This window comes from Lepidochelys kempii, chromosome 26, assembly GCF_965140265.1.
Source record: "Lepidochelys kempii isolate rLepKem1 chromosome 26, rLepKem1.hap2, whole genome shotgun sequence".
In the NCBI taxonomy this organism is placed as follows: Eukaryota; Metazoa; Chordata; order Testudines; family Cheloniidae; genus Lepidochelys; species Lepidochelys kempii.
Genome location: NC_133281.1, coordinates 13,525,563 through 13,550,595, shown reverse-complemented (window position 1 = coordinate 13,550,595; position 25,033 = coordinate 13,525,563). Strand labels below are relative to the sequence as shown.

Sequence of the window (25,033 nt, the reverse complement as noted above, 5' to 3'; positions counted from 1 at the left end):
GAATTCCTCTTTCAGGAAGTGTTTGATGACAGAGGACAGTACATGTGGTGGAAGGAATACAGCCTGAATGTTGCGTTCGCGCACAGGGCACGGTGTCAGAAGTGAGTCGGCAGCCGCAGGGACGTGAAATCAGAAACTAAGAACATTGCAAATCAAACAAACAAAAAAACAGAGACAATAATCCTGGCGCTGTCCCAGTTTCCCATCCTCAAGCAGACAGACACAAAAGGGGATGCATTTAGCCATGGGACATTCTTTTTTAGATCACAATAGGAAATTGACGAAATTGCAACAGGGCTGAATGGAAAGGAAAACAAAATAAGAGCAGTCATGCTCTAGCTGCAATGGGTAAAGGCTGCCACGCGTGCTGATAGCGTCTGGATCTGGCAGCAGCAGAGCGGGATGACCCAGGTACAATCCTGTAAGTGTGCCCAAAGTGTTTTCAGCCCACAGAATATGTCAGATACGAAAGGGATCTTTTCAACAAGTATAATCAGGAAACTGGAGTAACAATAGATGAGTATATTGCCAAACTGCGCCAAATGCCTGACTCATGTGATTATTGACTCTCACAAGATGAACTAACTCGTGATAGGTTAGTAATGGGGACGAAAGAGGCAGAAGTTTGAATGAGAATGCTCAGCAAGCCCACGCTAATGCTGCCAAGAGCTGTAGACATGTGCAAAGCTAGTGAACCAGCTCATATCCAAATGCAGTGTTTAAGTGGAGCAGGCACAGAGATAATTCACCACCCTCACAGAGAGAGCATGAAAACACAAGAGAAAATATCCCCAAATCCATATGAAAGCAAATGCGCAAACGCGAAGCAGAGGAGACACAACGCAAAGGAAAATCTGTGGGGGGCGGGGGGAGCATGATGCTGGAAAAGGCTCTGGAGCATGTGGGGTCATATGCAATAATTGTGGCAGGAGAAATCGTGATGCCAACGCTTGCAGACCAGAAGAGGAGAGACAAAAACGTATCATACCAAGGAAGCAAGCAGGGACTCAGAGGGTGAGATTTTGCATGGATGTGACATTAATGAGGTACAAAACAGCAAATATAACTGGTTTGTAAAGCTCAGCCTAACATCCAGTGCAAAGACACAAGCAGCAGTGCACAAACAGGAACCTGAATGCTATAGAGACAGTATCAGTATCAGTGAACGTAGGAGGCTACAAAGACTTCTTTGGCATTGTGCACAAACCAAAATGAAATTGCAACCAAGCAAGCCAAATTAAAATGATCCGATGGCCCAAGCTAAATATCACCGGGACAATAAGTTACAAAAGCAGAATACCGTACCAAGAAGAAGTATACAGGCTGAAATGTCAGTTAGTACAGACCACATAGAAGCCACTGCTTTCCCCAAAAACAAGTTAATTCATGAACCTTCTAACTCTAAACCTGGAACAAATGATTCATACAGTAAACACAGAAGCAAATCGTAAAACTTCTCCAGAGCAGCCAGTACGCTTCCTGGGCTATGAGTGTCCTTACCCTCATCAATGCCCCTTCCCCACCAGTTACCTCCCATTCCCTTCTTCCAACCCAACGCACGTCATTCCTCTTCCCCCTTTTCCCCCACCAAATCCCTGTGGTTCTACTTCTGCAACAACCAGAGCTGCTAAAAGATGCCCATGATAGCCTTTCTCGAGGTCACAGATGTCTGGCTGGGGAAAGGTGTCCTAGGGCAGGACGAGGTGAGCTGGGGCAAGGGTAATCATAGAAGAATAGGGTTGGAAGAGACCTCATCTAGTCCAACCCGCTGCTCAAATCAGGACCAACACCAACTAAATCATCCCAGCCAGGGCTTTGTCAAGCTGGGCCTTAAGAACCTCTAAGGATGGAGATTCCACCACCTCCCTAGGTAACCCATTCCAGTGCTTCACCACTCCCTACTGAAATAGTGTTTCCTAATATCCAACCTAGACCTCCCCCACTGCAATTTGAGACCACTGCTTCTTGTTCCGTCATCTGTTACCACTGAAAACAGCCAAGCTCCATCCTCTTTGAAACCCCCCTTCAGGGAGTTGAAGGGTGCTATCAAATCCCTCCTCACTCTTCTCTTCTGCAGACTAAATAAGCCCAGTTCCCTCAGCCTCTCCTCGTAAATCATGTGCCGCAGCCCCCTGATCATTTTCGTTGCCCTCTGCTGGACTCTCTCCAATTTGTCCACATCCCTTCTGTAGTGTGGGTTCCAAAACTGGACTCAATACTCCAGGTGTGGCCTCATCAGTGCTGACTAAAGGGGAATAATCACTTCCCTCAGTCTTCTGCCAGTGCTCCTACTAATACAGCCCAATATACTGTTAGCCTTCTTGGCATCGAGGGCACACCGCTGACTCATATCCAGCTTCTCATCCACTGTAACCCCTAGGTCCTTTTCTGCAGAACTGCTGCTTAGCTAGTCAGTCCCCAGCCCGTAGCGGTGCATGGGATTCTTCTGTCCTAAGTGCAGGACTCTGCACTTGTTCTTGTTGAACCTCATCAGATTTTTTTTGGCCCAATCCTCCCATTTGTCTAGGTCCCTCTGTGTCCTATCCCTACCCTCCAGCGTATCTACCTCTCCTTCCAGTTTAGTGTCCTCTGCAAACTTGCTGAGGGTGCAATGTACACCATCCTCCAGATCATGAATGAAGATATTGAACAAAACCGGCCCCAGGACCGACCCCTGGGGCACTCCACTTGATACCGGCTGCCAACTAGACATGGAGCCATTGATCACTACCCATTGGGCCCGACAATCTAGCCAGCTTTCTACCCACCTTATAGTGCATTCATCCAGCCCATACTTTTTTAGTTTGCTGGCAAGAATACTATGGGAGACCGCATCAAAAGCTTTGCTAAAGTCAAGGAATAACACATCCACCACTTTCCCCATATCCACAGAGCCAGTTATCTCATCATAGAAGGCAATCAGGTCAGGCATGACTTGCCCTTGGTGAATCCATGTTGACTGTTCCTGATCATCTTCCTCTCCTCCAAGTGCCTCAAAATGGATTCCTTGAGGACCTGCTCTATGATTTTTCCAGGGACTGAAGTGAGGTTCACCGGATTCTCCTCCTTCTCTTCTTAAAAGATGGGCACTACATTAGTCTTTTCCCAATCATCTGGGACCTCCCCCGACGACCAGGAGTTTTCAAAGATAATGGCCAATGGCTCTGCAATCACATCCCCCAACTCCCTCAGCACCCTTGGATGCATTAGGTCTGGCCCCTTGGACTTGTGCGTTTCCAGGTTTTCTAAATAGTCCCTAACCTCTTCTTTCCCCACTGAGGGCTCCTAATCTCCTCCCCATGCTGTGCTGTCCAGTTGCCAGATGCACACTGGCCCGCCCGGCCCTGTGCTGCCAGCATGCCCTTTCCCCTCAGGGGTGAGCCCATGCCATGCCACACATCCCCCTTGCCCAACACAAACACCCCACGACTCTCTATGGTCAGAGCCCCTCCTCCCCCCGGACCCATTGTGCCCAGCGTCCCCCTGCAACCCTGCCACAAATGCCCAGTGCCCTGCACACCACCCCTGACACTAAACTGGGAGGAGAGGTAGATACGCTGGAGGGTAGGGATAGGATACAGAGGGACCTAGACAAATTAGAGGACTGGGCCAAAAGAAATCTGATGAGGTTCAACAAGGACAAGTGCAGAGTCCTGCACTTAGGACGGAAGAATCCCATGCACTGCTACAGACTAGGGACCGAATGGCTCGGCAGCAGTTCTGCAGAAAAGGACCTAGGGGTTACAGTGGACGAGAAGCTGGATATGAGTCAACAGTGTGCCGTTGTTGCCAAGAAGGCCAAGGGCATTTTGGGATGTATAAGTAAGGGCATTGCCAGCAGATTGAGGGACGTGATCGTTCCCCTCTATTTGACATTGGTGAGGCCTCATCTGGAGTACTGTGTCCAGTTTTGGGCCCCACGCTACAAGAAAGATGTGGAAAAAATGGAGAGAATCCAGCGGAGGGCAACAAAAATGATTAGGGGACTGGAACACATGACTTATGAGGAGAGGCTGAGGGAACTGGGGATGTTTAGTCTGTGGAAGAGAAGAATGAGAGGGGATTTGATAGCTACTTTCAACTACCTGAAAGGGGGTTCCAAAGAGACTGTTCTCAGTGGTGGCAGATGACAGAACAAGGAGTAATGGTCTCAAGTTGCAGTGGGGGAGGTTTAGGTTGGATATTAGGAAACATTTTTTCACTAGGAGGTGGTGAAGCACTGGAATGGGTTACCTAGGGAGGTCGTAGAATCTCTTTCCTTTGAGGTTTTTAAGGCCAGGCTTGACAAAGCCCTGGCTGGGATGATTTAGTTGGGGATTGGTCCTGCTTTGAGCAGGGGGTTGGACCAGATGACCTCCTGAGGTTCCTTCCAGCCCTGATATTCTATGATTCTATGCCCAGCATCCCCCGCCCACAGCCCCACCACAACTGCCCAGCACCCCACACTCAACCCCCATACCCTAGTGCCCCAACACACACATCTTCCCCACCCCCTCACAGCCCAGCACCATCCCAGACCCCCAGAACCCTCCTCCCCCATGCCCTGCCTCCTGGCTGCACTCACCGGCCCTGCTGGTGGTGACTGTGTCTGCAGGGCTGAGCCAGCCGCTCCGGCCCCTTGGGAGTGATCGGGCCAGGGCCTGCCCTAGCCAGGCTCCCTCAGAACCCACTTGGCCCAGCCAAGCCCTCCGTAATATCTCCCCCCACCTGAAACTGGCCAGGCTTCTGCCCCAGTCCCAGGTGGCTCAGCTCCGGGGAGACCGGCGGGCCCCACAGGTGGTGGGAAGCAGAGACTTCCCAGAGCCAGAGGTGCCCTGGGGTCCGGCCGGGGGGCAGAGAGGAGCCGGCGGGTGGGGCCAAGGGGCGCAGAGGAGCCCTTGGCTGGCCAGTGGGAGCAAGTGGTGGGCGGAGGAGCCAGCGGGCTGGCAGTGTTTCGGGGCACAGTGCAAGCGGAGCAGGCTGGGGCCCCTTCTGAGCATGGGCCCGGCTCCATGGTGCCATTGGTACCATTGTAAACCTAAGAGGGTTCACATCCCTTGCTCGCTGCAACTCCTATTGTGCTTGGCTTTCCTGATTACACCCCTGCAGGCTCGAGCAATATTTTTATACTCCTCCCTAGTCATCTGTCCAAATTTCCACTTCTTGTAAGCTTCATTTTTGTGTTTAAGGTCACCGAAGATTTCACTGTTAAGCCAAGCTGGTCGCCTGCCATATTTGCTATACTTTCTGCACATTGGGTTGGTTTGTTCCTGTGCCCTCAATAAGGCTTCTTGAAAATACAGCCAGCTCTCCTGGACTCCTTTCCCCCTCATATTCGTAATGTTCTGCCTGGTGGCACGCTGGGGTAGATGGAACAATCGGGAGCAACAGACAGTGGCAGGGAATGTGGGAAGGGAGCTTGAGGGCTGCACAGCTAAGGTGATGCCATGTCTGAGGTACGCGAACGTGTGTGCGTGGAGGGAGTGGGATTGGGAGATGGCAGCCATAGCCCGGGGCAGGCTCTGGATCTCACATTAAAGAGAGAAGGCCAACCCAAAAGGTATTTGTTTAAAAATAAACAAGTTAACAATAGTTCCAGAGGGCCCCCCACAGACACCTTTCATTTCCCCTGTTGTTTCTGCATTTTCAATCTCAATTTCCTCTTTAGCCTTGCGCTCGTTGCTGTGTGAGAGACCCACACCAACAAGAGGGGACCCTGATTGCGTGCAGGGGAGCTGCAACATGGACCTGCCGCAGAGAACGCAACCCAAAAAGACCTCTCCCGGTTGTAGGCATCCCGACACGACGGTTGTGGAGTTGTTGGTGTCCCATGAAAGACGGGGAGCCCGGTTCAGGTCTGTCATACCAGTGTAAATCTGTAGTGACTCTGCTGCTGTTGGGGCCGTTACTCTGGAGAGAGAGGGACGTGGCCTCTTCCTATCCCAAAGTAATCGTCCTTTCAGCCACCATGTGCTGCTGGGAGGGATTTAAAACTTGGTGTCTTTAGGGAACTGTGTCGTGCCCCAGGAAACATAAGGCCAGTTGCATCAGCGGCACCAGACATGTCACTCTGAAGCAGGGCAGCAGCCAAGCGCCTCCCACCAAGCCTTCCTTTGGGAAGGACCTGCCTCCGCCCCACGAGCGCACTCCTCTCCCTTCTCTCAGCTCCTCGCCCGCCTGGCGTCCTTGAGCAGGGAAGAGCTGCTCTCTCCAGGAGCTGGACATGTCACTGCCCGTCTCCTGGGAGCAGAGAGGGAAGAGAGGAAGAGGCGAGCGCAGAAGAGGAAGCTCGCTGCCCAGTCCACAGCCCTGGGGAAGAGACAATTCTTCATGGAGAGAGAGAGACCTGGTGATAGCCGAGAAGTTTGACTACATGTGACTGCGTATATAGTTCTGAGATTGTCTCTACCCTCATCAATGCCCCTTCCCCACCACTTATCTCTACTCCCTTCTTCCAACCCAACGCACGTCATTCCTCTTCCCCCTATTCCCCCACCAAATCCCGGTGGTTCTACTTCTGCATTGCCCTTCTTCTGTGCTTTCTCTCTCCCCACCACCTAGTTGGATATTTCAGTCAAGCAAAATAAACCAGCTCCCTTCACGATGGCTGTCACGTCAGGTTGTGGAGTGAAAGTCAGGGTTTGAGATTCCTTAGGAATTTGATCCATTTTACTAATCAAAATAGAGTTTAAAAAGAAAATGGGAAATTAGCGAAGACAGAGCAGAGGTGCTTTTAGGATACTGTCATAAACTTTAAAAGATTGAGTGTAACACAAAATGTTAACTCTTCTCAAGAAAGAAAGATCCAGTCATTGCAAGCCAGTCTCTTATTCCTTGAAGCTAAACACACAGTGGTGAAATTACCACCAGTTTAACCCCTGGGGTAAACTTTATCCTATGGCTACATCCTAAATTAATCACATAATAGTCAAATTACACTTAGCTTATTCAGCGAATAGTGACTATTGATCCCAAATATAGATCCTTCACTTGGCAATCCAGTTATGCGCCAAGTTGCACTACCTAGGGTTAAACACCAGTCGAGATATATTCCAATCAGCAATTTGTGGGACTGTATAGGACAGTACACCCAACGGTAGAGCTAAAATTACTGTCTGGGGGTTTAGACAATTAATTACAGAAAGGTGTCGAGTTAATTTAAAATGGCCTTTTCAGGCAATGAAAATAAATTAGAGACAGAATCTTCATCCTAAAAATACTAAAATCACACATACTTAAGCACGGGCTGCTGATCGTTTACATTTATTTTGATACTTCTTCTTCTACCAAAATCTGGAATCCTCATCTTAACTTACTACAAATACTTAAATAACGGGGGCAAAAGTTCAGCAATAGTTATTCCATTAATCTAAAAAATCATTTAACGTTTTAAGGAACTTGTCACTTTCTGGTGCTCACAAATCATGTGTCTAGGGGCTGGTTACTTTAGCCATTAAGTAGACAGCTTTCTTTGAGTTATCTTTGTAATGCACTTCTTATTAGAATCCTGCTATTCTGAACCAGAACAGCAAGTTATTCCATCTCAGCGTGTTTCAATCACTCAGTGACTTAATATTATTTCTAGACATTTACTGTCACACATCTTTTTTTTTTTTTTTTTTGCTAGCAAACGCCAAATGCATTTTATCCTGAGAACAGTCACGGCATTTAGAATGCATATGTTAGAATACAAGGTCCTCGGTGGGGTGGTAGCCATCTCCTCGGCTCCTTTTGTGAGCCTCCATCTGCAGGGCGGAAGCCCTTTCTAGAAGTCTCCATTTTTCACTCTCTGATCTTCGGCAGTTTTCCTGTCGTCTTTGAAGCTTTAAGACTCGAGCCGTACAAAGCCCAGAAACGAATTAGCCAGTTTCTTGTTGCTGGGCTCCGTAGCGGAGCCGAAGATCATTAATGAAATGGCAGGGCACAATTGCTGCTCTTTCCCTGCTTCATCTCTGTGGGATTTTCCTTTCCAGCGTGCCGTTAAAATCGCCCTGGGGAGGAGGAACCACGTGCCCAGATGCGAGGGAGACGGGGGTGGAGGCAGAGATGCTCTCCCGCAGCCAAAGCGAGGAATAGGCCATGTTCGCCGCATTCATGTCACCCAGGGGGTGGGGTAGGTGATCTGAGCCTCCTGCAGGGGCAGACTCTGCGCTAGCTTCCCCAGCCCAGCTGAATATGGGGTCGGTGAGACGCTCTGCTCCCTGTGCCTCATCTGTGAAATGGGGGTGGTTCTGCCTTACCCCGCAGGGATATGATGACGGCATGCAGACTTTAATCTTACCAGTGACACGCACCTGGTCTTAGCTCCAGGTTATAGAGGTGACACCATCAGCTGCATTGGTGGGACACATCCTCTGCTGAGGCAAAGCTGTAGCTTAGAACCTGCCCAGGCTGACTAGCCCTTACTACTCCCTGGCCCCTTTCTAGCAGGAATCATCAGTAACAAAGATGACGAGGATTCTCAGGGAGCATCCCGTCTGTGCTCCCATCACCCCATTGACTGCCTGGCCCTCCAGTTCTGCCGTGGTGTGTCTGAGTTACTGACGACGTCTGTTCCGAGTCCCACACTGCACCTCTGGCACCCACGCAAATCCTCTGACGCTGAACAGAGCCCAGCAAAGGTGTTTAGCATGATCTGAACTCTTACCACTAATACCTGGGCTACCGGCCTCTTTTGTTAAAGGTCTGTGTGTTGTGGGAGGGGGATAGGTATTCAGGAGAATTATGGGCTGCTCCGCTCTGGGAAGGGGTAGGAACAGACGTCGTTCGTAGAATCGCTGAGTGACAATGGACCTAATCCTGGGATTGTATTATGTTGGTGCTGAGGGGTCACTTCTGTCCTCAGGTACCAGCTGAAATCTGTATCCGTTTGCAGATCCACCTGAAGAGGGGCAATGTTCTGGAAAAGGGGGTAAACAGCAAACAGTGAAGTGGCAAAGTTTGCAGACAATTCAAAATTACTCGAGATAGGTAAGTCCAAGGCAGACTGCAAAGAGTTACAAAGGGATCACACTAAACTGAGTGACTGGGCAACAAAACGGCAGGTGAAATTCAATGTTAATCAGTGCAAAGTAATGCACATTGGAAAACACATACACAATGACGGGGTTGACATTAGCTGTTACCAATCAAGAAAGAGCTCTTGGAGTCATCAAGGATAGTTTTCTGAAAACATCTGCCCCGTGTGCAGTGCCAGGCAAAAAAGTGAACAGAATGTTAGGAACAATTAGGAAGGGATAGATTATAAAACAGAAAATATCATAGTGCCACTATATAAATCCATGGTACGCCCACACCTTGAATACTGCCTGCAGTTCTGGGTGATCCATCTCAAAAAAGGTATATTAGAATTGGAAAAAAGTGCGGAGAAAGGTAACAAAAATGATTAGGGGTATGGAACAGCTTCCATATGAGGAGAGATTAATAAGACTGGGACTTTGCAGCTTGGAAAAGAGATGACTAAGGGGGGGATATGATCGAGGTCTATAAAACCATGACTGGTGTGGAGAAAGTGAATAAGGAAGTGTGATTTACTCCTTCTCATAGCACGCAAACAAGGGGTCACCCATTGAAATTAGCAGGCAGCAGGTTTAAAACCAAAAGAAGGAAGTAATTCTTCACACCACCTGCCGCAGTTGTTGCCAGGGGATGTTGTGAAGGCCAAAAGTATAACTGGGTTAAAAAAAGAATTAGATACATTCCTGGAGGATAGGGCCAGCAATGGCTGTTAGCCAATATGATCAGGGACACAACCCCATGCTTTGGGTGTCCCTAAACGTCTGACTGTTAGAAGCTGGGACTGGACAACGGGATGGATCACTCAATAGATTGTCCTGTTCTGTTTACTCCATCTGAAGCATCTGGCACCACTGTCAGAAGACAGGATACTGGGCTAGATGGACCATTGCTCTGATCCAGTATGGCCGTTCTTATGTTTTGATGAGGGTGAGGCGAGCCCAGTTAAAGAGGGAGCCCCGGTAGAAAGGAGCTCGGGTGATTATGAAGGGAAGAAGCCCAGAGACAAGGGGGCTGCCGGGAAAGAATTGTGTAGTCCCTCTCTGGGCCAGGGAAGGACTTCTGGGCAGCAGAGGAAAGAGGAGGCTCAGGGAACATACTTCTTGGGACCCTCTCCTGAGAATCAGCTCTGGTGAAGGGTCAGGAGAGACACAGAGCAGCCAGCGGGGTGGAGCAAGCTCCAGTGGTGAGGGAAGGGTCTGAACATCCAGAGGGGAGCCCTGGGAGGTGTTCGGTTGAGGAAGGAAGCAGGGGAGATTTAAGAGGGAAGAAAGGCCAAGCCCAAGCAGGGCAGAAGTTGGTTTAAGTTTATATTTTCATTTGGGGGATTCCAAAGGAATGGGGAGTAACTGGCTAGGTGTCAGGACACCTGAAAAGGAGCTGGGGGCTACTGATGATCACAAATTTGAATATGAATCAGCACTGTGATTCAGTTGTGAAAAGACACAGGAGGTCACTGTCCTGCTCTACTTGGCAGTCGTGGGGCACCAGCTGGAGTATTGTGTCCAATTCTGGGCACCACAGTTTAGGAAAGATGGGGACAAATTGGGGAGAGTCCAGAGGAGAGCAACAAAAGTAATGAAAGATTGAGAAAACCTGACCTCTGAGGAAAGATTAAAAAATCTGGGCATGTTTAACCTTGAGAAAAGCAAACTGAGGGGGGGACCTGATGATAGTCTTCAAATATGTTAAGGGCAGTTATAAAGAGATTGGTTGTGCCGTGTCCACGAAGGTAGGACAAGAAGCAATGGGCTTAATCTGCAGCAAGGGAAATTTAGGTTAGATACTAGGAGAAACTTTGTAATTATAAGGGTAGTTAAACTCTGACCTAGGCGGGGAGGCTGTGGCATCACCACCACGGGAGGGTTTTAAGACCAGGTTGGACAAACTCCTCCAGATTCACTTGGTCCTGCCTGAGCGCAGGGGCCTGGACTTGGTAACGTCTTGAGGTCCCTTCCAGCCCGATATTTCTCTGATTCTAGGCCGTTGAGTCCTGGCTCTGACAGAAGGGTGGCCATGGAAGGTGGAGGTTGTGGAGCCTGAGAAGAACACAGGTATGGAGTGGGCCCGAAGGGGCTGTGGTAGAAAGAAGCCCAAGGAGGTAGCTGAGGAGGGTCTGAATAGACAGATCCTGCCTGTTCACTACAGAGCCTTGGGCTGGAACCCACAGGAGAGAGAGGGCCTGGGCTTCCCTGCCAGCCCCCAGGAATCTGGGCTGAAGACCTGATGTAAGGACACAGGACACTTGTTTGTTGGACTCTCTGTTACCCTGGAAGGGGTGGGACTGAACGTGACCTGGCTGGAGAATTGGCTCACAAAAAGAGGCAGAGCACTGGAGGGCTGCTAGGCGGGGAGAGCTCGCTATGGTAAGTCCATTCTACACCCATCATCTGGGGAAAGCATCTTGTTAAGGGTTATGGCTTTACAGCTTTTAGCTGGGCATGTGGTAACACAGGGGAAGCAAACCTGGCAAAACTGACCTCTGTGTCTGCCAGACATTAATCCTGATAAGGATTTTTCCCTGTATACCTGTGAACACCACTTGGTGCTGGCCAGTGGAATTTTGCCAGGCTGGGGTTGCCAGGATCACGGTTGCATCATAGGACTGTCATCCCCTGGGCTTCTCCAGCTTGCATGGCTAGCTAGGGATTGCGTTGCTAACCGCTACATAGGGCGGGATGGTCCACGGGGCGTGCGGTGAGTGAGGGCCATTTGAAGCGATAGTCAGAGTTAGCCATATTAAACTCTAGGGCTAATGGGTCCTGCTCTACATGGCTGATCTTGCAGAGGGTGGATTCTGCTGTTGGGAACCTTTTGATACTTTTAAAAAAAACCCTTCTGGGCCTAAATGCTTGTGTGATGGGAAATGGAGCGACGCCTAAACTTGTATGGCAGATAGCACCAGCACAAGCAGTGAAGCCAGCTTGGTAGGGCCGTGTGTAGCTTATATGCTCGCTGCCCTCTCCTGTAGAGACTGGCTCTTGGCCTTCAGCATTATTGAACCACCAGCACTCACTTCCCGTAAAAGGATCGAGTCCCTCTTTCAAGATCCTTGCTGCTGAGAGCCTGTTCTGAACCTTGCATGTAACAGAGAAGAAAGGGTTATGAGACAGCGGGCAGAGCGAGACAATCTGTTGGAGGCACTACGCTGGGAGTTAGGAGACCAGGGTTTGAGTCCTAGCTCTGATAGTGACCCGCTGTGTGACCTTGGGCAAGTCACTTCCCCTTTCTGTGCCTCAGTTTCTCCTCCCACCCTTTGTCTGTTTTGTTTATTTAGCTCGTAAGCTTTTCCAGGCAGGGACTACTTCTTGCTGTGAGACTTGGGCTTTAAGTAATTAGGAAGTTTTACCTCTTGTCTTGATTTGGCTTATAGCCCACAGCAAAGGTGACCCCCCCCATCAGCTGGCCTGCTGCCATTGATTAAAGGTGTGAGATGTAAGAAGAACATGAGAATAGCATCCAGACGTATCCTGCTCCTCCCTGCACAGCGAAAATATACACCCACTCGCCTACCATGGGCGGCTATGGTGGGAACTGACCTGCACTGGATTCCCCTCTCCTGTCACACCCATGCCTCCTCTCGCCCTGCTAGCCACGAGGCGGTTAGCTCACAGGGAAGCAGTTTGGTTTTTGTTTGGGAGGCCTATTCTTTTCAGGGGGAGGCAGAGGAGGCAATTCCCTACGCTCAGATCAGCCACGGGTAATTGCCTTCCTTGGGGCTGTCAAGTGGCGACGATTTGAGTGCTGGAGATTTTTAACGAACGGGAACGAAAAGCCCCGCTGAAACACGAAGCACGGTGGTGGGGGGAGATGCTCCAGACAAACCTCCTCTCATGCGGCTCCCCGGCGAGGAAGTCTTGGCAGGGAAGAGTGATGGGGTGGGGAGTAGGAGGAATGCTCCGAAAAGGAACAATTTGAGCAATTTCCATCCCAGATGAGAGGCAGCTTCCCTTCCCCTGGGTGCTCGCCACCACACGAAGCCGCACAGGAATATCTGGCATAGACTCCATCCCTCAAGCAGGGGGACATCCACTGCTCCGATACAGCCCCTGAGCAATGCACTTACCAGACAAGAAAAGGATGCTTCCTTATTATTTTTGTTTCCATGGTGCCTAAAAGTATCAACTGAGATTGGCAGTTTCCACAGTATGCATCCGATGAAGTGAGCTGTAGCTCACGAAAGCTTATGCTCAAATAAATTGGTTAGTCTCTAAGGTGCCACAAGTACTCCTTTTCTTTTTGCGAATACAGACTAACACGGCTGTTACTCTGAAAACTGAGATTGGGGCTCTCTTGTGATAGGTGCTGTATAGACATATAGGAAGAGACAATCCCTGCCCTACCCCAACGAGCAGGGAAAGATAAAGGAAGGAGCAGTGAATGGGAGGTATCATTATCTCTGTCTTATAGATGAGGTCCAGACCCTCAAAGTACTTAAGCTCCTAACTTGCACTGACTTCACTTGAGGATTTGGGCCTGTGGCACATCTGGGAATTCAGATCTTCTTAATAGCAACACCATCTGTCTTCTCAAGTACACGTGACTCGTCCCCTTATAGTGGCTGATCCACAGAGGATCAGAGTTTACTATAGCTACCTGCTAGAGGAGTTATGACTTTACAGAGCTGGTCAGAAAAATGGTTTTTCCATCCCACAAAAAATCTGAGGTTTTGACCAAAAAAAAAAAAAAATTCATCCTGAATTGGGACGAAAAGCCAAAATGTTGAAATTTGGGGTGGGGAACGAAATCCTGAAAAGAGAATCCTTTTGAGTCTGCTGAAACATTTTTGTGGTGATAAATCAAAATGCAGCGTTTTGAATGTTCACCCTTTTTAACTTAAAAAAAATTGTACGTGAAATAGAGAATTTCAAAACAAGAAGTTGTTTTGATACGAAAACTCGCAACTTGTTGTCAAAATGGGATGTTTAGACATTTTTTTCCAATTTTTGTAAATGAAATTTTGTCACAATTGACATGATTCCGTGAAAAATTTTGGTTTAATCAAAATGGCATTTTCCAATGGAAAGCTGTTTTGACAAAAATCTTCTGACAGCTCTGTTTCTTCAGCTTAAGTTTTAGAGGTTTGTGCTTTTAGTGTTGGAGTTCCAGGTCCTCTGAGCCTAGGCAGACGAGAAAGACAAAGCGTGGGAGAAAGGAAGAATTATGTATCCACATTTTACAGGTGGGGACATGAGTCGCTGATAGATTGGAGTGTCTAAATATAGATTTAGAAGCCTCATATTTAGTATCTGGCTTTGAAAATTGTGACCACGTTGCTTGCCCTGAAGAGGTCAGGAGCAAAGGTGGAGACATGCTTTACAGTGATCAATTGAGCTCTTTGAATCTATTTAGCTTAACAAAGAGAAGATTAAGGGGCGACTTGATCACAGTCTTTCAGTACCTACATGGGGAACGAACATTTAATATTGGGCTTTTCAATCTGGCAGAGGACGGTCTAATATGATCCAATAGCTGGAAGTTGAAGCTAGACAAACTCGGACTGGAAGCAAGGTATAAACTTTTAACTGTGGGAGTAATTAGCCATAGGAACAATTTCCCAAGGGTCACGGTGAACTGTCCATCACTGACACTTGTTAAAATCAAGACGGGATGTCTTTCTAACAGATCTGCCCTAGGAATTATTGTGGGGACCTTCTCTGGCCTGTCTGATACAGATCAGACGAGATGATCACAATGGACCTTTCTGGCTTTGAAATCTATGCCAGGGGGTTTGGGACAGAAACCCTATTCCAGGCACATGAGGTGAGGCAAAGGAGACATGGCTGCCTGTCGAAGCAGATAAGCTGGACTGGCAGAGCAGGGTCGGCACGAGGGCTCCAGATGAGCTGTTGGCAGGGGTGATGATTTAGGAATGACGATTCTGTGAATGATGCCAGGTTGGTCAGGGGGCCTACTTCCTCCCTGTTACAGAAGAGCAGTCCAGATCAGCCTGGCCCATCCTCCAAACACCCACCCCATCCTCCTTAGTGGCTAGAGAAGGGCAGGGCACAGGGCTCCTCTGGTAGGGAAACCAGAATCGGAGCTGCTCGGGCAGGTCCTGGGACACACCTGCTCTTCTAGGGGAGGAGCCATGGAGCATCTCAGGCTGTCCACGGCAGGAGAAAGTAGGATGAACTCTGGTGTAAAGAGGAGACTGGCCAGGAGCCTTAAAGTCTTGGTGGAGGCTGGTCCTTCTCCATCCTTTCCCTGGAGCCAACAGGGACTGCACAAGGTTGCCTGGTGCCAAGTGAGATGGGTATGAAGTAGGGGGAGGGGATGAGTGATGGAGATAGGGTTGCAGGGGCCTGCATGGTGTTCAGTAACATGGGTAGCTTCCCTCCCCCACCCCAGGAACCAGTCATCATACCCCTTGTCACCCACCCAGCCACATCAGCACCTGGGATAGATCTGGGGTAGGTGGCACAAGCCACGCAGGGTTCCCGCTAGTCAGAGATTCCCAGAGTTTTTCACTGTGCAGCCCCCTTTGTAGTTTCATGTCCCATGCATGCCCACCTCTTTCTCCCCTCTCCTTCACAGCCAAGCCCTGCCCCCAAGACCCCTACATGGCTCTGCCCAGTCCCCTTGCTTTCTCCCCTAGCCTGCTGCTCGCTCAGGCCACGATCCCTACCAGGCTGCGCCTGCTGAGTCCACCTGTTGGCTTCAGCTGATTCCTCCATGTTTCAGCCGTCTGACCCCACTGCTGCCTGTTACCACCGGCCCAGCATCGGGGGCACGTGCAGGGTAGCAACTGGTACTTCAGAGGTGGGCTCGCTCTCCAACCCCTCCCCTTGTGTGCCGGCTGCCTCCTGCTCCTCGGCAAGTAGCAAGGATGGGGGACTGTCCTACTTCACATCAGGTCCTTGTGCGCCCCCTGATAACCTCTCACGGTGCCCCACAGTTTGAAAAGCTATGCCCTCGGGGATCGAGCCAGGGTGCTAACGCAGCTCTGCTGAGCCAAAGGGGAGGAGGGCAGGATACAGGCTACCACTGATGGAGTGGCTCAGATGAGAGTATTGACCAGGGCTACGTTGATCAGATTACTGGGGACAGAGCCCTGCTCTCGATCGGGAAGGGGAGGTGCTGGCAGCAGGGAAGGAGCTGCCCGTGGAAGGCAGCGGGATAAGGAAGTATCCCTACCTGCTTTGGGAGCAGCTCCTGGGTATGAAGTTCTTGGTTTGCTGGAGTGGTTTGTGCCTTGTGTTCTCTAGACTCCACTTTTCGGGGGCATGGAGAACGAAAACATTTAAGCAGGTGCATTAGAATGGTCACACAGGGACTTTCCCCTGCAGTGAATAGCATCCTGCCCTGCTCCCAGCCCTGGTGTCACTGCAGCCCGGGGGCTGCAAGAAAGTGCTCCAGCTCTCTTCCAGTGGCTGCACCAAGGGCCTGGAAAAGGATCCATTCCTGGAGAGCTCTAAGCAATTCCTGGTGCAGCAGAGGGCGCTCCCACCCCAGCTCTTCCCACAGCTCCGGCTCACACAGTGTGGTCCTTTCACGTTCTGTGTCCAGCGGCATTGCAATGAAAGGCGCTGGGTGAGGCTTTCAGGAAAGCTGCTCCAAGCTGAGCTGGAAAGGGCCATAGGAAAGAAGTGGGGGAGGGAAATTAACCTCTGACTAAACTGCTGGAAGCCTGTGATGAATGGACTGTGTCAGGGTGGCAGGCAAAGCCCAGTCTGAGAGTGGAAAGGTGTCCAGACCAAACAGCTGGTCTAAGAGCTGTCCAGTGCCATATGGCAGCGGGGAAAGAGATGTAGGGGGCGACCCTGGATTCGTGATGTCCTACAAAACCTCCGTTATCGCAGGGGTCAGACTGGAGGGTCACAACGGCTTTTAAAATCGGAGTGAATTCTCTCAGGGAAAAATGTGAATAAAACACTGAAAAGATCTTTATGGGTTCAGTTCAATTCCTGCTACAGAACGAGGAGCAATGGTCTCAAGTTGCAGTGGGGTAGGTCTAGGTTGGATATTAGGAAACACTATTTCACTAGGAGGGTGGTGAAGCACTGGAATGGATTACCTAGGGAGGTGGTGGAATCTCCTTCCTTAGAAGTTTTTAAGGTCAGGCTTGACAAAGCCCTGGCTGGGATGATTTAGTTGGGGATTGGTCCTGCTTTGAGCAGGGGGTTGGACTAGATGACCTCCTGAAGTCCCTTCCAACCCTGAGATTCTATGATTCTATGGTACTGTCTCTGTAATGTCCCAGGGCAGAGACCCAGCACAAGGCCATGAACCACTTAAGTACCGTTTAACAGACCTAAGCCACGCATGGGCCATGTGCTCGTCCCACTGCCCAAGGGAGAATTTCACCTTATCCGGGAAGCAAATCGGTATCTAATTGTTCCGGGCTTTGAAAGGCCATAGTGGGCTCTTGCATTAAGAGGTAGTGGTGATGTGCAGTCAGTACTTTAATATGGGATTTCCTCTGAAATATACCATGACACCCCCCCACCCCCAGCTTCGTAGGTTCCAAGGCCAGAACAGACCATTCTGACCATCTAGTCTGACCTCCTGCATAGCACAGGCCAGGAGACTTCCCTAAATTAATTCCTGTTTGAACTAGAGCAGATCTTGATTGAAATGCTGCCAGTGATGGAGAATCCACCATGACCCTGGGTAAATTGTTCAAGTGGTGAATTACCCATGTGCCCCGTACTTCACTGGAGCTACACCCACGTACACCAGCAGAGGAGTTGGCTCATTGTGCACAAATGAGGATGCCCTTAAAACAGTTAATCTCACAGGAGAGGATGAATGGTCCAGGCTTAAGGCACCAGCCTATACCAAGGGAGGCTTGCATTCAATTCTCAGCTCTGCAGCAAGCATCTCTGGGCATGTCCCTTAGCCACTCTGGGTCTCAGTTCCCTGACTGTACATGGGGATCAGAGCACTGCCCTGCCCCACGGGGATGTGTGAGGATAAAGACATTTATCCGCTAATTTGGAGGTGCTCGGATACTAGGATGGGGGGTGGGGAGGGGTTGTGTTAGATAGGAGGGAGAGGGGACATTTTGCCAGATCCTGGAGTTTGAAATAATCCCTGCCACTGGGCTTTCACTCTCCATCAGCATCACTGAGAGATAATCAGGTTTCAGAGTAACAGCCGTGCTAGTCTATTCGCAAAAAGAAAAGGAGGACTTGTGGCACCTTAGAGACTAACCAATTTATTTGAGCATAAGCTTTCGTGAGCTGCTCATGCTCAAATAAATTGGTTAGTCTCTAAGGTGCCACAAGTCCTCCTTTTCTTTTTGAGAGATAATCGTGTTTGGCTCTCCAATCAAGGCAGTTTCCATAACGCTGTCTTATTCCTGCCCTTAAGCAATGCCTCTTGCGGGCACCAATGTCAAAAAGTGACGTGGGGACTTCCGATGGGGTGGGGTAATGTGATTTCGTTGGCAAAGGGAGGGGCTGCAGGAAATACGGGATGCTTGGCTAGCGTTTTGAGAAGGAGCCATCGTAAAGATGTTTACTCTCAAAAAGTACTGAATTCAGTCATGGCGTCTGGAAAATGTTTCCATTCACCGTGAGAACTGGGGCTGGGGGCTGGGGGCAGCTGCCAAGTGCAGGCAAAGCAGAGCTGGTTCTAACCCGGCCCTGGCGCTGGCATCATTTAGGGTCACCAAAGAGCTGCTCTATTTACGCCGGCTGGAGATGGCTGGAGTGCAGCGTGCCCCTCATGGGTCCCTATGCTCGGGGCTGCCTGGGGAAGGGGTAGCTTTGGAGGTGTCTCTGTTGTCTCTTTGCCAGCTTGGGAGGGAATCCACAGCTGAGGAGCTACAGCTGCTTTCTCTTTTCTCTTGCCACTCAGTGGAGCAGGGGCCTCGGAGACTCTGGGCCTTAATTTTAAACGTGAAAGCATCAAGAGTTTGTTCTTGAGCTACAAGGGCAGGGGGGGTTGAATCAGCCTCGTAACAGGCCATGTTTGCAACCTTAACTAACCTTAACTTAACTTAACCTTAACTTGCAGCCTTTACTATCCTGGCACCTTCCTTTCCAAGGCGATTGAGTTTCAAGGGCGAGGGGTGGGGGAAACTGAGGCAGAGGAAAGTTCCCCGGGGGCCACCCGGGGTGGGGGCTTTAACCCTCCTATGGCTCAAACACGCTTGGCCGGCTTGTCCTCAAACTTTGCAGCGGGGCCCCTCTTTCCCTGCCCCGACCCCTCCCGGTCTCTGAGCCTGAGCCCTAGCGGGGGGCTAAAGGGGGACTTGGGCCGGGCCGTGCCTGGAAACGGGAGGATCCCCGCGGAGCCCCTTGCGGCGCCGCCGGGGGCTGGCGGCGGCCGGGGCAGCGACTTGCAACCGGGCGGGTGGACCCGGCTGCTTTGCAAAGCGGCGGCTGCTTGCCTCCCTCCCTGCCCGCCCCAGCCCTTGTCTCCTCCCTCCCCGCCCCGCTCCCGGTGCCGGCCAAGGGGATGGCGCGGAGCTGCCTGACATCACACGCCGGGGATGGGGGCGCGACCACCCAGCCCCTGCCGCGGCTGCCTTCAAAAGCGGCGCAGGCGGCTGCCGGCTCGTCCCGCAGCCCCGGCAGGCGCAGGGGCCGGCGGGCTCCGGGCGAGACTTGTTGGGGAAACTTCTTGCGCCCCGGGGAGCGCAGCCGGCCAGGGAGCGCGCAGCCTGGGGGCTCCCCCGCGGAGGCGCCCGGGCCCCGATGGGGGCTTCTGAGCGCCGGGAGCCGAGGCTGCCAGCGAGCCCCGAGCGCGGGGCAGGCGGGGCGCTCCCCACCCCTCCTGGATCTGCTCTTTAGAAGCCCCCCCCGCCGCCCCCCCGGCAGCCTCATTGAGGGGGGGGCGCCCAAGCCATGGACAGCCCCGAGGGTTACTCGGTCCAAGCCACCGCGGCCATCGCCGCCATCATCACCTTCCTCATCCTCTTCACCATCTTCGGCAACGTGCTGGTGATCATCGCTGTGCTCACCAGCCGGTCCCTCCGAGCCCCCCAGAACCTCTTCCTGGTGTCCCTGGCGGCGGCCGACATCCTGGTGGCCACCCTCATCATCCCCTTTTCCCTGGCCAACGAGCTGATGGGCTACTGGCACTTCCGGAAGACCTGGTGCGAGATCTACCTGGCCTTGGACGTTCTCTTCTGCACCTCCTCCATCGTGCACCTCTGCGCCATCAGCCTGGACCGGTACTGGTCCGTCAGCCAGGCCATCGAGTACAACTCCAAGAGGACCCCCAGGAGGATCAAGTGCATCATCCTCATCGTGTGGATGATCGCAGCCTTCATCTCCCTGCCCCCCCTCATCTACAAGGGGAACAAGAAGGACAGCCAGGCCGGCAGGCCGCAGTGCAAACTCAACGAGGAGGCGTGGTACATCCTCTCCTCCAGCATTGGCTCCTTCTTCGCCCCCTGCGTCATCATGATCCTGGTCTACCTGCGGATTTACCTTATAGCCAAGCACCGGACCCAGCAAGGCTCCAGGGGCAAGAAGCCCAAGGCCAAGGAGAAGGGGACATCTAGGAAAATCACCAGCCCGACCTCTGAGACCTCTCCCCAGCAGCTGGGCGCAAGGGAACCCAATGGGCATCAGGAGCCCATTGAGGATAGTGATCAGCCAGTGACCCCTACGCTCCCTGCCCACAGGACATCTCTCCTGAGCCTGGAGGAGCAGCCGCCGCCACCTGCCACCGGCTCTTGCCCGCCGCAACCGGAGAAGAAAGAGTCTTCTGGTTCCAGCCCGGTGGAGCGCTCCCTGCACTGCAGCCTCAAGCAGCGCAATGGGCACCCCCAGAGCTCTGCCAAGGGCATGGAGACCCTGGCCACTGCCAAGGGGGAGGTGGTGCTGGTGAGGAGGGTGAAGACCCTAAGCGCCAACCCTTGGAAGAGGAAGACCCACCTCAACCGGGAGAAGAGGTTCACCTTCGTCCTCGCCGTGGTAATCGGGGTCTTTGTCCTCTGCTGGTTCCCTTTCTTCTTTCTCTATAGCCTGGGGGCCATCTGCCCAGAACTCTGCAAGGTCCCCAACAGCGTGTTCCAGTTCTTCTTCTGGATTGGCTACTGCAACAGCTCCTTGAACCCTGTGATCTACACCATCTTCAACCAGGACTTCCGCAAGGCCTTCCGCAAGATCCTCTGCAGGCAGGGGACTCAGACTGCCTGGTGAGAGAGCAGAGGGGAGGTGGGAGACTGTAGGTTGAGGTGTGGGGGCCAGGGGGTTGAAATAGTGGCAACGTTCCACTGACGCTATTTAAAACACGTCTATTTATTCATCGGCTTTTGTGTTTGCAAAGAGTGGGGATGGGCGGTGGATACAAAAGTGCATTTTAAAGACTGTTTTGGATCAGCCTTTTCATATCTCTCTATATATATATTTTCTGCAAATGAGTTAAAACCCAGGACCATTTGCTAATGTATTTTCTACCGAGCTGGGGATCCTTTAATGTGCATGACATTCATATGGGTGGGATGAGAAAAGCTCTCTTCCCACCAACTCTGCAGAGGAAAGTGTGTGTGACCTGCCTTCCAGGTAACCACAAGAGAGTCTCCCGCCAGTCTCTCTTCCTTCTTTCCGTCTCTGTTGGTGTGGTGAGGCTCAAAAAGAAATCTGCCCCAGGCCACACTTTCTCTCTGCTCAGGAAGGCAAGGGCCAAATTTGATGTTGGTCACAGCTGCACTGCGCCCCTTTATGCCAGCTGAGTGGTGGGTCGCAAACATACTTGTATGGAGCTCATGTGATTATGGAGGTTTAATGCAGTGAAGGTTTCAGTCTGCCTGGGCCAGATTCTGCTCTCGGCTTCACTGGGGTAATTCTTGCTAAAACACAGGGCCAGGGTTCATACTGGGACCCTCCCATGGAACCTTTCTCTGATGGAGCTGGGATCTAACTCAGACATGTCTCTCCCATTTAGCAGCATGGGTTTGGTGGGTTGGTTGTGACCCCCAGATTGAGAACCCATGCCCTAGGATTTCTGGGTGACAGTTCCCACTGTGTGGGCCCTAGTGTGGACAAGGCTCCCATGACAGCCTGTGCTTTTAACACCATGTCAGCATGACCTCCCCTGAGAATGGGGTTAAAAGGCCAGTGGTGGCCTTGTCTACACCAGGGCTCCCACTGGTGGAGCCGCTAGCGGGGTGGGGGAGACTTGGGGAGGGACAAGATGGTATGGACACAAGGGGTTTTTTTGGATTGACACACTTGGGACTGAGAGGAGGGTTTGGGCATGAGGATTTTCCTTCCTTTGGTTCCTTTTTTCTTACGAAAAGAAGAATTCTTTCTTTTTTTCTTCTTTTTTTTTTTGCTTAGCCCATACAATGTATGTCCCTCTTCTCTGAATCTACCCGAGTCTGTGTCACTTTTCTGTGGAATTCAGAACAAAGCATGTGGTCAAAGTCGCTCACAGATCCTGGAAACAAACAGAATCTGCTCCATTCTGCAGGATGCCGAGTCTTCTAGGACTCTATTTTGCTTGATAGCTTCTGACATTACCTCTGGGATCTGTAGCTCCTTCAGCAGTTTGTCTCTCCGATGTTTGTCCCCTCCTCCCCAAACGCATACAGTATCTGTTTGCAAGGAACAAAGCTCTCCAAAGCAAATAGTATCCGTTTGCAAGGAACAAAAGCATTAAATCAAAGCATCTATGGTATGAATGCAAGTGGGAAAGAGAAGGTGGTTAATCAAGGATGTGTTAGTAGCCGTGATACAGTGTTTCTAAGCCTGAATCGTTCTTTTAAAAATGACACAATAGCCTAATTTTGCACATCAGAACGGGAGCTGTGAGCGGGAGACATCTGTCTGGTTCTCACTCCTTGGCCGTTGTGGGATCTTTGTGTTATTTCCCCCTTACACCTGTGTTTAATAAGATCATACCACCCTCTCACAGCAAGGATGGGATCTCCTTTCCTGGATCTCTATGTCACCCATACAAACTCTGGGTACAAAGTCAGCTGCCTGGAACTCTGCAAAAGTGGGATCCAGAACCAGTAAGAGTTGACACTTTTTAAATCCGCAGAACTCTAAGCACTTTACAAGCCTGAGTAAGTAACAATGATCCTCATTTTTCAGGGGGCAAAGCTGATTCCCAGGGGCGGAAGTAACTTGCCTATGGTTCAGACATCAAGTGGGTGTCAGAGGTGAGAAAAGAATGCAAGTGTCCTGACTCCCAGTCCTGTGCCCTGGGAAAAGAACCCAGGACTCCTGACTCCCAGTCTGGTGCTCTTTCAGTGTGGACTGTTCTGGCTCCAATTGGTTATTGAAATTAAGATTAGTCAGTGCTGATTTTAAAGTATCGTGTTACCACTTATGGACTCCACATCCAAATGCAGCTTCCCGTCCTTTCCAAGCAGTCTGCGGAGAGAGGAAAAATAACAGGGGTGGATTTTTGCCCCTGAGCCCATAAAGGGAAGAGAGTGGAGGAGAACATATAACATCCGGTGGAAGCGAGGAGCAGGTTTGCTGTCTCCGAACCTGTCACCTGCAGGGGAGGTGGGATGTCTCATGCCACTTGGGCTTCCTGTGTTTTGCCTCTGGCTGCGTGTGGCATTGCAACATGGGGTGGGTCATGATGGGAGCGGGCTCTGTTTGGAGCTTCTGTTAATCTCTGTGCCCCATAACCATATCCCCTGTGAGCAGCAGGAGTTGTGTTTTTTCCCACTGTTGTGTGTGCGGAATGATGTTGATGAAAAGTCTTGAGATATTTTAACAATAAAAGATATTTTGTAATAAGCGAGTGTGTGCACTGCCATAATAATGCTTAGCACTCTCCAACCATTGACTGTTTAGCAATGATGGCGAAAGGGGGCACGGGGCATAATTAGGTATCATGAGCCCCATTCTGCCACTGGGGAAACTGAGTCACAAAGAGACAGTGTGACTTGCCCAAGGTCCCCCAGTGAGTCAGCAGCAGAGGTGGGGATAAATTCATAGATTCATAGGGTCAGGAGGAGGGATGATTATGATCAGCCACTCTGATCTCCCTCATAGCCCAGGCCAGATGCTCTCGCCCAGGGCTGCCTGTATTGAGCCCCATGACTTGTGATTGAACTACAGCAGATATTTTAGAACAGTCCTGGCTTCCAGCCCTGGGCACAGTTCCATGCTGCTTCTCAAAACCAGACACATTGTGGAGGCTAGGACACAGGCCTTTAAGGATGTGCAGTTAAGGGGGTGAAATCCTGACCCTGTTTTGCCCTTGACTTCACCCTCTCAGCTGGGGCATTCGAGCCTAGGTCAGCTTGAGGGACGTGGCAGGGGCTTCACGGGCTGCCAGGACTCTACCCTTCGCATCAGTGCCATCTAGGGCCATCAACAGGGGGCTCAGTGATAGGCCTACAGGAGGAACCGGTGGGGATTCTAGCTCCCCACCACCCTTGCCAGCACTGGGGAGTTCACACGCTTTCCCCGGGCTTGGCAGGAGAGGGTCTGGCTAGATCCCAGATGGGAGAGGGGCTCTGTGGTCATGTGTTCTGTGCTGGCAGCAGGGAGATCCAGTCCTGCCCCCTAGCAGTGCATTCTGGAGCCTTCAGGCAGAGCTGGTGACTCACTTTCTCTGCTCTGGCAGCCGGAGCTGGGAAGGAAACAATTCTCCAGCAAATCCTACCCTTGGGGCCGCAGGACTGGAGCAAGAGGCCAAGTGAACCTCTTAGCCAGAGCTGGGCTTGGATCTCTCTTGGCGGGGGGGTCTCCTCGGAGGGCCGCATTTTCCTGCGCTCCTAAGAGTGACCCAAACTCTCCCCTGCACCCCTAACACCCCTGCAAATCTAAAGCGCCTCCATAGAAATCAGCTGAGGGACAGGGGTGTCAAATTGGAGCTGTGAGCACAGAAGCAACCCTGGGTTCTTTTTAAATAAAAGTAGAAGTCAAATTAACTCAAACGACATCTCTAGTGAACCGACTCTGTTCCTAATCCAGCTACATACAGTCTAGAAATGCTCCTGAGTTCCCACCATAAATGATTCGGAGGCTCCGGGTCAGTGATTGGCTATAAACCCCAAGCCTTCCCCCCTTGCACCACGCGTGTGAGCCTTTTCCCGGGGCTGGTTTATTTATTGAAAGTCTCCACCAACACATTTTGGCTGCTTGATAAACGACTCTGCGACCCAACA

At 51.1% G+C, this 25,033-nt stretch overlaps 2 protein-coding genes across 5 annotated transcripts in view; both read left to right on the top strand.

Moving 5' to 3' along the window:
* The first annotated feature begins 5,662 nt into the window (after nucleotides 1–5,662).
* The window catches only part of LOC140903513 (glycerol-3-phosphate acyltransferase 2, mitochondrial-like), a 175,081-nt gene continuing 155,710 nt past the window's right edge, over nucleotides 5,663–25,033 (top strand). For all 4 annotated transcript variants that reach the window (XM_073324880.1, XM_073324882.1, XM_073324877.1 and 1 more), the window contains exons 1-3: nucleotides 5,663–5,834; nucleotides 8,855–8,949; nucleotides 10,977–11,360. The gene's annotated coding sequence lies outside the window, so the exon portion shown is untranslated. The remainder of the gene's footprint in view (nucleotides 5,835–8,854; nucleotides 8,950–10,976; nucleotides 11,361–25,033) is intronic.
* On the top strand, nucleotides 19,596–23,620 carry ADRA2B (adrenoceptor alpha 2B). Its single transcript, XM_073324815.1, has one exon. The coding sequence runs from the start codon at nucleotides 19,791–19,793 to the stop codon at nucleotides 21,093–21,095; it is 1,305 nt and encodes a 434-aa protein (XP_073180916.1). The 5' UTR covers nucleotides 19,596–19,790; the 3' UTR covers nucleotides 21,096–23,620.

Excerpts from the sequence above, each read along its gene's own strand:
- ADRA2B (XM_073324815.1), top strand. The coding sequence starts at position 19,791 with ATGGACAGCCCCGAGGGTTACTCGGTCCAAGCCACCGCGGCCATCGCC.